Source organism: Arachis hypogaea, chromosome 18 (assembly GCF_003086295.3).
Source record: "Arachis hypogaea cultivar Tifrunner chromosome 18, arahy.Tifrunner.gnm2.J5K5, whole genome shotgun sequence".
In the NCBI taxonomy this organism is placed as follows: Eukaryota; Viridiplantae; Streptophyta; class Magnoliopsida; order Fabales; family Fabaceae; genus Arachis; species Arachis hypogaea.
Window position 1 is genome coordinate 19,571,701 of NC_092053.1, and position 12,187 is coordinate 19,583,887.

General features: G+C 36.0%; 3 protein-coding genes across 3 annotated transcripts; 1 reads left to right on the forward strand and 2 right to left on the reverse strand.

Annotated features, from left to right (window-relative positions):
* The first annotated feature begins 2,029 nt into the window (after positions 1-2,029).
* LOC112769709 (serine/threonine-protein phosphatase 7 long form homolog) lies at positions 2,030-3,304 on the forward strand. Its single transcript, XM_025814190.1, has 3 exons — positions 2,030-2,646; positions 2,731-2,812; positions 2,891-3,304. The coding sequence occupies exons 1-3, from the start codon at positions 2,030-2,032 to the stop codon at positions 3,302-3,304; spliced, it is 1,113 nt and encodes a 370-aa protein (XP_025669975.1).
* A 994-nt stretch (positions 3,305-4,298) lies between these two features.
* Positions 4,299-5,198, reverse strand: LOC114925772 (uncharacterized). Its single transcript, XM_029294890.1, has one exon. It carries the CDS (start codon positions 5,196-5,198, stop codon positions 4,299-4,301), a length of 900 nt encoding a protein of 299 aa, XP_029150723.1.
* A 21-nt stretch (positions 5,199-5,219) lies between these two features.
* Positions 5,220-6,651, reverse strand: LOC112769710 (uncharacterized). The gene is made up of 2 exons (XM_025814191.1): positions 6,192-6,651; positions 5,220-6,109 (listed from the first exon to the last, which is right to left on the reverse strand). The coding sequence occupies exons 1-2, from the start codon at positions 6,649-6,651 to the stop codon at positions 5,220-5,222; spliced, it is 1,350 nt and encodes a 449-aa protein (XP_025669976.1).
* Between the last annotated feature and the right edge of the window lie 5,536 nt (positions 6,652-12,187).

The window sequence follows — 12,187 nt, forward strand, 5'->3', positions numbered from 1 at the left end:
CAAAAATGATACATACATATAAATAAATTTTAATTTTATCCTTCAATAATATCAATTTTTTACGGTACATGGTTATTCAATTATTTTTTAATCACATCTAAGTAAATTATATTTAATCACATTAATTTTATTCTAAATAAATTTATTTTTTATAATTTTACTCTTAAAAATTTTTACTCATCATAAAATATTTGTAGAATGACTAATACATAAACTTGTAGAAAAAAATGATACATATATAATAAAGTAATGTGATTCTAGTCATTTTACAAACACTTCATAATGAGTAAAAATCTTTAAAAGTAAAATTATAAAAAAAATTAATTTATTTAGAATCAAAGTAATGTAATTAAGTGTAATTTACTTAAATGTGATTAAAAAATAATTGAATAACTATGTACTGTAAAAGATTGATATTATTGAAGGATAAAATTAAAATTTATTTCTATATATCTTTTTGTACCCAACGTTTTCGTCCTATTTAAGTCTCTAACGTTTCAAAATCGTCTCAATTTTGTCCCGCCGTCAATTCTGTTAACAGATTCTTAACAGCAGGACAACATTGAGTTAATTTTAAAATGTTAGGGGCTTAAATAGGACGATTCAAATGTTAGGGACAACTTTGAGACTTACCCAAACGTTGGGGACAAAAATGATACTTTACTCTATAAAAAATTATTACACGATTATAGAATAAAAAATACGGAATTTATTTTTATTATGGAAAAGCAATCGGTGTTTTGGGAGAATATTGGAGGCTGGGGTGATTTACCGGGTGGTGGAATACGCAGTCAACACGCAGGGGCGTGGTGAAGCTGCTGCGGACCAACGTGTCACCACCACGCAGGGGCGAGGTGACGCGGCGACCAAGCAGGCCTCTGTCACCACGCAGGGGCGAGGTGCAGCTGGCGGACCAACGTGTCACCACCACGCAGGGGCGTGGTGACGCGGCGACCATGCACGCGTCTGACACCACGCAGGGGCGAGGTGCAGCTGGCGTCGCGGAGTTCCAATGTTCCTTATTCACCTCGGGGGGCGTGCTGCAGGTGCTGGCATGCAGGGGACGGGTTCCCCGGTAAACATCAAAGCGTGGTGGTGTTCAAGCTCTATATAAGGAGCATTATTCCCCTCCATATACAAGACAGAAAGGGTGAGTTTGTGAGAGGGTGAATTTGTGAAAGAGTTTCGAAAGGGTGTTAGTGAGAGGGAAGAAGGGGGTTGCATGGGAAGGGTGTTGCTGTTAGTGGATAGGGTGAAAAAAAATAATAGGCAAAAAAAAAATATTATTTTGTATTTATTTTGAAGAATGGTTCGTAATTATAATACTCCGGAGGAACATATAATAAATTATTTGGATCATCCTATATATGTAAGTTGATAAATTATATTTTTATTGTATATTTTATCTGTTATTTTTTGTTGTTTAATATGTTAAAAAATTATTTTTTTGTTAATTTTACATTAATTTTGTAATATAAAAATACTAAAATAAAATATATATTATATTAAACTATACTATACTATACGATATACTAAAAGTTTTTAAAAAAAATATCTACGATAATATATAAAAATAATACTCTAATAATGTACCGAAAATATATACTGTAAGTAAATAAATATATATATTTTTAACATATTCAAAAGTTTAACATATAAATGTTAAAGTAATAAATAAATATTAAAAATATATATAAGTTGTTATTTATAATATTAAAATATCAGAAAAAATATTTTAACTATTAATGGTACTGCAGTCCACGTTAATAATTTTGATAAATAAAATATTAAAATAAATAAATATGTAAATAATATTATTAATTGAAGTGATTACATACATTTTATAAGTAGATATGGTAATATTTGTTTATTAATAAATGAATAGTTATAACTAATATAACAAATATATTTTTGTTGATGCCCTAACAGAAATTTGTTGGTTCGTAAATTGGATCCACCATAGAGTTGGAATCCGAGGGTCGAAAACTACTTACGCGCCACTGGATTCTACCACGTATCTAGGATTGGGATGATAAGAGGATTTCACCCGTTGTTAGCTGCTCTGGTTGAAAGGTGGAGGCCGGAGACTCACACTTTTGTGTTGCCGGTGGGTGAGGTTACAGTGACATTGGAAGATGTCGCACATATATTTGGGTTACCAATTGATGGAGAGCCTGTGAGTGGATGGACTGATAGTAGTAGTGATTTCGTTCAGAGTCAGAGCATGGCAATATTCGGACGTCAACCGGTGCTCAGTCGTAATTCGAAATCCTATATAAAGCTTGGTTGGGTTCGAAGTATCAGAGATGAAGAGCCGTTGGATACTGAAGAGTCCATAATGAGATACGTGAGATGTCAGATTTTCTGTCTGTTAGGGTCGACTCTATTCACAGATAAGTCGACCGCATACGCCCATGCGAAGTATCTACCGTTGCTTCGCGATTTCGAGCGGATCCATACTTATAGTTGGGGTTCAGCATGTCTTGCACATCTTTACAGAGCACTATGCCGTGCATCACGATATGATACGAAGGAGATGGATGGTCCTCTTAATCTGTTGTTTGTTTGGGCATGGGAGCGAATGCCGTGTATCGCGCCTGTACCGAGACATATCCTTCCACCTGCTGAGATACCAGTTGCCATGAGGTAAATATTTATGGTTATTGTCAGAGATTATATTCATTATGCATGTTTCAATTAGGGGTATTTACGTAAATACACATGTTTCAGGTGGAGTCATTCGGACCGGAGCACAGCGTGGTTAGAGAAGACCGTTGAGATCTTTAGGCATGACATAGACTACATGCAGGAGGTAAATATTTATGGTTCTAATGAATCCTAGTTCCATACATTACTGTTAGGGTTATGACATTGGAAATATCTGTGGCAGTTTGACTGGCGGCCGTACTTAGGAATGATCGTACCCGGCGAGTTACATGGACATCTTGATGTGTGTGATATCGTTGCTCCGTTGTTGTCATTCGAGTGTATCGAGTGGCACCCTGCGGACCGAGTTATGCGTCAGTTTGGGTTCGCACAGCCCCCCCCCCCGCAAGAACCAAGGGTCATTCCACTAGACCAGCATTGCATGGCTCTTCGCGGAGTGCAGCTTTATGACTGGACAGTTGTTCATGGGGTTTGGATATCGGAGTGGGGCAACAGGCGAAACACTCGACTGCGGGATCTACACCCCCTTCCGACCTGGGATTTCGTACCGACCCCGGAGTATCGGGATTGGTACATGCGCTCGTACGGACATATGCTGAGATTGACGGCGTATGTTCCTCAGCCAGCTGCACCATAGCCACCTGCACCTTAGGTCCCACCTGCACCTCATGTCCCACCTCAGTATGCAGTGTTTGAGCCAGTTCCATATTATGTACCACAGCCACCACAGCCACCACAGCCACAGGACCAGAGTGCGTCCAGCCACCATTCCCAGCACTCTCAGCACAGCCACCATTCACAGCACTCTTAGCACAGCCACCATTCACAGCACTCTCAGCCGATGCTGACGATTCCAGTCGGTCATGATTGGTTTGACTTCTCCATCGGCGGTCACGGAGATCAGCAACTACAAAATTGGGCCAATGCTAGTTTGGGTGGTTGGTCAGATTTTAGTGCTATGCATTCACCGTCAGCCTCAGCTGATCCACGTGGGACATCAGTAGGTATGAGCCATGAGGTGCAGCGTCCTGCTTCCGACCACACGTCAGAGGGTGCATCGTGTGATAGTGGTTTCATTCGGCGGACATACACACTTGTTGACGAGTTCAACCCCGGTGCATCTGCTCCAGCAGAGGCGGGTAGGTCGGCACCTAGGGAAGAGGCAGGTGGGTCGGCCGCTGCAGATATGGGTGACGCAGTTCCCGGTCACCCATATGACCTACGGACGGAGCGAAATCCACCCGATAGGTATACTCCGTCAAAGCCAGGTCTGGGCATGATGGGTAAGGGACTGAACTGGATGGGCCGTAAGAAGTGAGCATGGGGTTGGGGTGTTTAGATTTCATACTGGGGTATCAATGTAATGTGTATTTAATGTTCTGTATGTTCGCCAATGTTATTAGTAGTTAAAAATTTGTATCTTTGCTTCAGTAAGGCAGTAAATGTTAACATTATCACGGTCTTAAACATCAATGGATAACCTCAAATTTAAAGTTACAAACACGACTAAGACAAAAAAGAAAATCTATTATAAAAATGCAAATTCGAGGACTGAAAATAAAAATAAAAATAAAAATAAAAATAAAAATAAAAATAAAAATTCAAAGATACAATCACACTGAAAATAAAAGTCATTCCCCCCCACCACTTGATCCAGCACGCTGAGGACATCGACTCCGACTATGTCCTTGAGCACCACAGAGACGGCATATCCGAGGACCACGCATGTCGCGTGAGTCCATTTCGTTCAAGTATCTGGTCAATTTTGGGCGACCTTTCGACGTTCGCCTCAAGGCGGGATTAGCGACCAATGTGGGTCCCTCATACGCAGGCCATATCTCGGCATCACCTAACGGTGAGAACTCGAATTTATATACCTTACGGATCTCTGTCATCTTGTACACGTCATGCACATACACGTGCCAATCGATCCGCTGGTTAGCACAGCAAGCAATAACATGGCGACATGGTATTCGTTCCACCTGAAAGTGCCCACAATCACACGTACGTCGTGCAAGATCAACGACTAATACCTTTCCGCTACTCATTTCGCGCACCTCAAATACTTCATTCCGTCTGTCAAAACGGTGCACAACTATATTCCCAACCTGTTGCATACTTGCCTCTATCCGCTGTTGTGCGAATACAGAATAAGTATATCCAGCACGTTTGCGTTCGTGAGACTCAGCACTCTTCCGTGTGAATAGTTCATTTAACCGATAATACGTTGCTCGGACTAGCGCCAACACAGGTAGATTACGGGCACCCTTCAACACTGAGTTAATGCACTCGACAAGGTTCGTCGTCATATGGCCCCATCGATGTCCCTTGTCGAATGCCAATACCCAATGTCTAAGTCCAATGGCATCGCACCACCTGGTATATGCCTCGCCTCGCTCTTGCAACCTCTTATAGTTGATATTATACTCCTCCACCGTTCTTGAATACCCAATATTGACCACAAGCTTTTGCAAGTGAGGGACTTTGAATGCTCGTAAGAAATTGCTGCCGATGTGCCTTATACAAAACATCCACCATGCTCTTGGAGGTTGTCAGTCACCTCCGGAACGATTTACTGCTGCTCGAATTGACTCATGCCGGTCCGAGATGATACCCACACCATCTTTTCTAACAACATGCATTCGCAGATTCCTTAGAAAGAAGTGCCACGCATCAGCTGTCTCCCCTTCCACCAAGGCAAAAGCGATAGGCACAATGTTTTGGTTCCCATCCTGTGCAACAGCTACCAGAAGTGTACCTTTGTACTTTCCATATAGGTGTGTTCCGTCTACCTGAACTAGGGGCTTGCAATGCCTGAATGCCCTAACGCATGGATTGAAACTCCAAAATACGCGATGAAGTATTTTTACCCCTTGCGCCTCTTCATTCCCATTGTAGAGTGGGCGTGTTTCTATCTGGACAACTGACCCAGGCATCTTCTGAACCATAACCGAGAGCCACCACGGCAAGGCTTGGTAACTCTCTTCCCAATCACCGAAAACTTTCGCTATGGATTTCTGCTTTGCCAACCAAGCCTTTCGGTAACTGATGGTATAGTTGAACCTTGACTGGACTTCGGCTATTATAGTTTTCACTTTTATGGACGGGTCAGTCTCGACCAATGGCCTTATAGCCTCAGCAACTGTGTCCGAGTCCAACTTGGAATGATCCTGTGAAATCACTCCCATTGTGCACGTGTGCCTACCGTTGTATCTGCGTATCTCCCAACAACCTTTTTTCCGTATCAAGCTGGCTCGGATTAGCCAGTCGCACCCGCGCCCATACATCTTGCATTTTGCATAGAACGTCTGTGGCTCAGACTCATACACGTCGTAGTCAACTCCTCTAGCGATAGTGTAACTTCTAATTGCTGCCACGACCGACTTTCTAGAACTGTATTCCATTCTAATCCGGAACTCTACGTCCTCGGGATCAGCAACGCCTACAGAAAGTGCCCATCATCGTATATTAATAAATCCAAATTATATATTAAAAAAAAAACATATTATTCGGTCATCACGTACCTATGTTTAAATATTCCGGAAACTCTGGTGCATGCATGGCGTCGAGATCCAACTCACGCATAAAAGGTGGCACGTTCATTGGTTGACTGCTCGATGGGTGAACCACTACATTATCAGCTGCTGTCTCAACTCCCACATCACCATCCTGCTCTTCGTCACTACTCATTCCCTCGTACACTGCAGCTCTATCATCCTCCACCTCTAAGTCATTTTGAATCCCTTCTGCCTCTGCGGTTTCAAACTCAACATACAGCTCAATCTGTGGCTGTCGCATCTGAGTCTGCCGGTGAATTTGAAACATATTACGCATAGTCACTTCGTCAGTGACTGGCATGGTATCAAACTGTATTAGACCACCAAAAACTATAATCGGATTCCGGTACAGAATTCTGCTCACTCTCATTAATGTACCGTTCTCCATGCTTTGACAGAGACCGTTCTGAAGTTCCATAAACGTCATCGTGCATGGAACCACAAACGAAAACGGATTCTGACACACAAACCTCACTCCCTCATGAGTATTACGTATTATCTCACCGTCACGATACACTACTAACTTGCGGTATCCTCCATTACACCAGAAACACACTCAAAGAACACTCTCACACTTCCTCAGAATGAAAATGAACCCAGCCACGGCCTTATATATAGAGTAGCATTCACTGCGAACTCCAATCACGTAGTGCCACGTGTCAGGACGCCCCTGCGTGCTGACTCAGCACGCCCCCACTTGATGCCCTCGTGTACCAATCAAGCTTGGCCACGTGTCCATCACGCCCCCACGTGATGCCACATCACCATCACGCCCCCCGTGCTAGGTCAGCACGCCCCCACGTGTTGCCTACGTGGACCATTCCTGCTTCTACACGTCACCATCACGCCCCCGCGTGCTAGACTAGCACGCCCCTGCGTGGTGCCACGTGTCCATCTCAGGCCGCGCCACTTCATCACACGTACCACTTGTCGAAGGCAACACGCCCCTGCGTTTTGGGCTTGCATCCATCATTGGGTGAAACACACCATTGCTCCATTTCTGGCCAAAACACCCATTTGCTTCCCATATTCAAATTATTGAGCCTAAAAAATAACCATATATACATAAGGAAATAATCATAACACAAAAAATAATTAATATATGTGATTTAAATATTTTAATGTATAATTAATATATATGTATACATAAATAAGGAAATATTTAAAATTATTTAACAAAATTAATATATACATATATATAAACAAAAAAACTAATGTAATTTATGAAGATTACACATACGATGACATTAATAATAAAAAATAAAAAAATATTAAATGATTGTAGGCTAAAAAAATGAGTATGATAAAAAAAATAATTAATATATGCGACTTAAACATATTTGTGTACAATTAATGTATATGTATAAACTAAATAAAGAAATATTTAGAATTATTTAACAAAATATATATATATATATATATATATATATATATATATTTTGAGAATAAAAAAACTATTAACTAAACAATTAATATATTCATATATATAAATAAGGAAATTACTATAATTTATGAAGATTATTATATGTATGGTGGTATTAATGGAATAATAAAATTATTAAATGATTGTAGACTCAAAGAAAAATATTCATAATCAGAAAATCAAAAAATAATTAACATATGTGATAATTATAAGTTTGAAAAAAAAACAAGAATTATAAGGTTATGAAAAGTTTCATTTAAATCTGACAAGAGCAAAACGACTTACATAGAAATAGTTCTAATGAATGATAAGGTTAGTTGATTATTTTTCATGATTCTTTCAAGTGATGCTAGGTCCAGTTTATAAATATTTTAAATAGCTTTATATTTAATTTGTTTTACAGTGTGATAAAATTTATTGTTCAATTAAGAATTATTTAGCAAAGATGTTTAAAAATGAATTGATTGAGGGGAGAGTCTATATCTTCTCAAATTTTGTGATTGAGGAATCAAGCGAAATTTATCTTTCAACTGCACACGTGTGAAGAATAACTTTTAAGAAAGAGTCATGTATAGTAATAAAGTCGATGATCATAAAATTTCTGACAATCATTTCAATTTTCTTGCTCATATTGGTACATAGTTAATTTGTATTAACCTACACAAAATTGTTAATTTGTATTAACCCACAATTTTTTTTTTTACTTTAATTTTTGCCAAGAAATTATATAATAGCATCATTTATCGATAATATAAATTTTAACATTTAATTTATGCAAATGTTTAAAATTGTATTGTGACTTTTTTAAAGATATATCTTTTTATTAATATATTGTTAATTTTATCATTTCGTATGAAATAAATTGATAAAATCTCTTTAATTTATAAGTAATTTATTATATTATTCATTTATTTGTCCTTAATTTGATACTTTTAATTCAATTTTTTTTCAATCAGATGTTATTGGACGCTTGACTGGAAAATGAGAGCTTATATCATGGTCAAAAACAGGGAGAAGTGGCCATTACATTGTGGTTGATCCTCATGATTTACAGTATATAAAATTTTAATATTTCACAATGAAATTTTGTTTTGCAACAATTATCTATTATGCAAAATCTTTTATCTTTTTCATGATATATTACTACTTATTTCTCTTAATTCCTGCTTTTATTTAGAAATGAGAAAAAAATAAGGTGCGTATTGTGGGATAAATTTGCAATCCAATTACTCAATTATCTACGTGATCATCAAACAACCGAATACATACTTATTCTCCAATTTGCAAAACTTAACAAATGCATTTTTTTTTTTTGATAATTTTATCCTCACTAAGATCCCACAAGGAGGTGAGGTTACAAGTCAAGCCACCACACAACAGGTAACCCACAAACACAACTACACAAGACAAAACAAACAAGGCAAAGGAAACATAAAGTTAAACTAAAACAACACTTCCTAATAAAAGCCAAAACCAGATCCCAACAAAACAACAGCAACAACACCTCCACGAGAAGAAGATTAATTAGAAAGACCAATACAGCCAAGCTAACTAACAATCAAAAGGCGCCAAAGGAAGAGACCAACATATTGGTTTAACCTTTTATTTAATATATTTGTTTATGTTATATCTGTAATCATGTTATATCTATTTTTACGTATATATCTTTTTAAAAAGTACTTTTAGTATTAACGCTTGGTGTATTAAATAAATATTTAAAATTAATTGTAACATATGATAAAAATAAAAATTAAATTAAATAAATATTACAATTAACACAAGCACATGCACAACTTATTTAACTCAGCTCCAAACACAATCATAGTAAAAAACTTTTTAACCCATCCATTTAACTTCTTCACCTACTTTCATAAATCTACTTAGCAATTTCTCTCTTCTCTTGACCAAGATCATGAAATTCATCATAATTTGGGTCTAACTGCTATTTATTACAACCAAGCCCACAAACAATTCTAAACTCAAATAAGTGAACAAACTTAGCGGCTATTCAACGACATAAAGAACAAATCCGTTATGCCGTCATGTGCTTGCTCGCCATTAGAGTAGATTAATAAAAACGATTAATAACTACATTAGAGTTAATACACTTAATACCAAATTAAGAAAAAATGAACAACGCATGATATATTACTTTTTTATTAATCAAATAATTATAATTTAAATTAATTTTAATAAAATAACTTAAAATTATAATTTTAATTTTATCACGTGCATGACACATATTATTACACTTGTAATTAATAGAATTGTTAGTTTAAAATGATTTAATATGACTTTTATATCCATTAAAATTAAAACTCAATCTAATAATACATAGTGGTATAAATTAAAATATGGGAAAAGTATACGGATACTTATATCTGATTTTCATGAGCACATGCATGACTATTCTTTCTCCAGTTTTGGTTGAGGTCAACTGTGACCTATAATCGTTAACTAGCAATAATTTAAATGGTATAGCTTTTTTATTTTTACATAAAATTAAAATTTGAATTTAAGTTTCACTTCTAACTTTAAAAAAATTGTGACCCATAATTTTCTTATTGTCCAATCATTAAATTACTAACCTAGCCGCAAATATATAACATCGATCAATTTAATCGGAAAAAAAATTATAAATACAAAATTAAATAATTATAAATGTAAAGCCTACTCACGAATTGATCCTAAAAGACCGAAGACCAACACCAAAATACCATCAATATAAAAATTAGATGTTGGAATCCAAATGATTATGAAAGTTTGAAGGTAGTAGTTTTAACACGGGAGAATAGACCCAAATAAGACAGGAAAGCAAGGTAGAGAACAAAATACAGCAACCCAAAACAAGCAGCAGGAACACACGACAATGACAACAGAAGTGTAACAACCACCATCCTTCTCGGCAACTGCATTGATTAGATTAGGGGATGACAAGGCTAGGGCGTGAACGACAACCATCTTCTAGCGTCAACTCCGACAGCAGAGCGTTGACGTCGATGTGCTACGACGACACAGCGGCACATCCCTTTTTCACCATCGAGTTCAAACCCTCCCTCTCTATCTCTCACCATCTCCTCTTCTTAGCTACAATGGCTTAGCGATTTTTCCTTCATCGGTGTCATTTTTCTCTCCTTTTTCTTTCTTTTTTTCATCTTCTTCTCATGTTCTTTTCTCATTCCTCCCTATCTTCTCATTCCATTCTTTCTTTGGTTATGAGTGATGGCTAACGAGGGATTAAAGGTTGAGAGTGTGTTTGTGTGTGTGATTAGTGTTAGAAAAAAGAAAAAGAAGTATGGCTTGCAATTTTATTTATTTGCATATCTTTTTTTGTTTATTTTATTTTATTTTTTTTAGTTATTACACAAGTGCAATTTAAATTTAGAATACACCAAAATTTTTTAACAATAACTGAAAACTCCTCCTCCTTTTTCTTCTTCTTCATTATCATAATCATCATCCTTTTTTTTATTGTTCATCTTCTCCTTCTTGTTTTACCTTCTCATGATGCTTCTTATTTTATTCTCTTAACATGAATAAAAATAAGAAAAAATCAAATAAAGAAGAAGAAAGAACACATAATGCTTTAAAATCAGTAAGAAGAGGAAGAACTTACATTCATTCAACTAAATAAGATTACAATACACATGTTCATTCATGTCTAATATGAGAAGTAATGCTTCTAAAAAGAAATAAGAGCAAAAGAAAAAATAAAAAAAAAAGAAAAAAAAGAAAGAACAAAAAGAAGAAAAAAATACAACATTAAAGAAAATATATTTTTGTACTTTTATAGCAAAATTTCGGTATAAAAATTAAGAAATTTATATATTATTGTTAAAAAATTTTAATGTTGTTTGTTCTGATAAATTATGTATAATTCAAAATTCTTCTTCTTCTTCGTTTTCATCTTCTGCTTTTTTTTTTTCATCTTTTTATTATTTTATTTTTATAATTTTTTTGTTTTATTATCTTAAAAGAGAAAAAGTAAAATTAAAAATAAAAAATAACTAATATATTACATGAAAAAGAGGAGGAGAAAAAAAAACAAAAATAAAAAGGAGGCACACAAAGCAATACAAAAAAAAATTTAGTTAGATTTAGTTAAAAAAAAACTTAGATGTATAACGAAATTGATTTATTATTTTTATATATGAACTTAGAAGTATAAACATAATTTCGTTTGAAGTTTTACACTATCAACTCATCAAGAAGCTTCCTTTCTCTACTTTACATTCTCTAGAGGAAGAAATTCATGTCTAAAAGCTAACTCACTTGAATTTTGTTGATCATTATACATGTACTGCGCCTGTTATCATAAACCTGAAAAGGAAAAAGATGCCATGAATGTCAGTTTTTTACAAGGTATGGCGGTGATATCTTCATCATGTTTATAGTATACGGTCACTTAACTATTTTTCTGCTTTCACAGATATTATTGACACTGTCAAGAAGAATATAATCGATTGATGGAAGCCTTTAGCCTTCTCCTGTTATGCTTCTCTCTGCTGAATTTAATAGCATTTTGTGCTCCAACAAACAA

Coding starts and splice junctions, on each gene's coding strand:
- LOC112769709 (XM_025814190.1), top strand. CDS start 2,030: ATGATAAGAGGATTTCACCCGTTGTTAGCTGCTCTGGTTGAAAGGTGG. Junction 2,647..2,730: donor GAGATACCAGTTGCCATGAG/GTAAATATTTAT, acceptor CACATGTTTCAG/GTGGAGTCATTCGGACCGGA. Junction 2,813..2,890: donor ACATAGACTACATGCAGGAG/GTAAATATTTAT, acceptor TATCTGTGGCAG/TTTGACTGGCGGCCGTACTT.
- LOC114925772 (XM_029294890.1), bottom strand. CDS start 5,198: ATGTTTTGTATAAGGCACATCGGCAGCAATTTCTTACGAGCATTCAAA.
- LOC112769710 (XM_025814191.1), bottom strand. CDS start 6,651: ATGACGTTTATGGAACTTCAGAACGGTCTCTGTCAAAGCATGGAGAAC. Junction 6,110..6,191: donor TCCGGAATATTTAAACATAG/GTACGTGATGAC, acceptor CACTTTCTGTAG/GCGTTGCTGATCCCGAGGAC.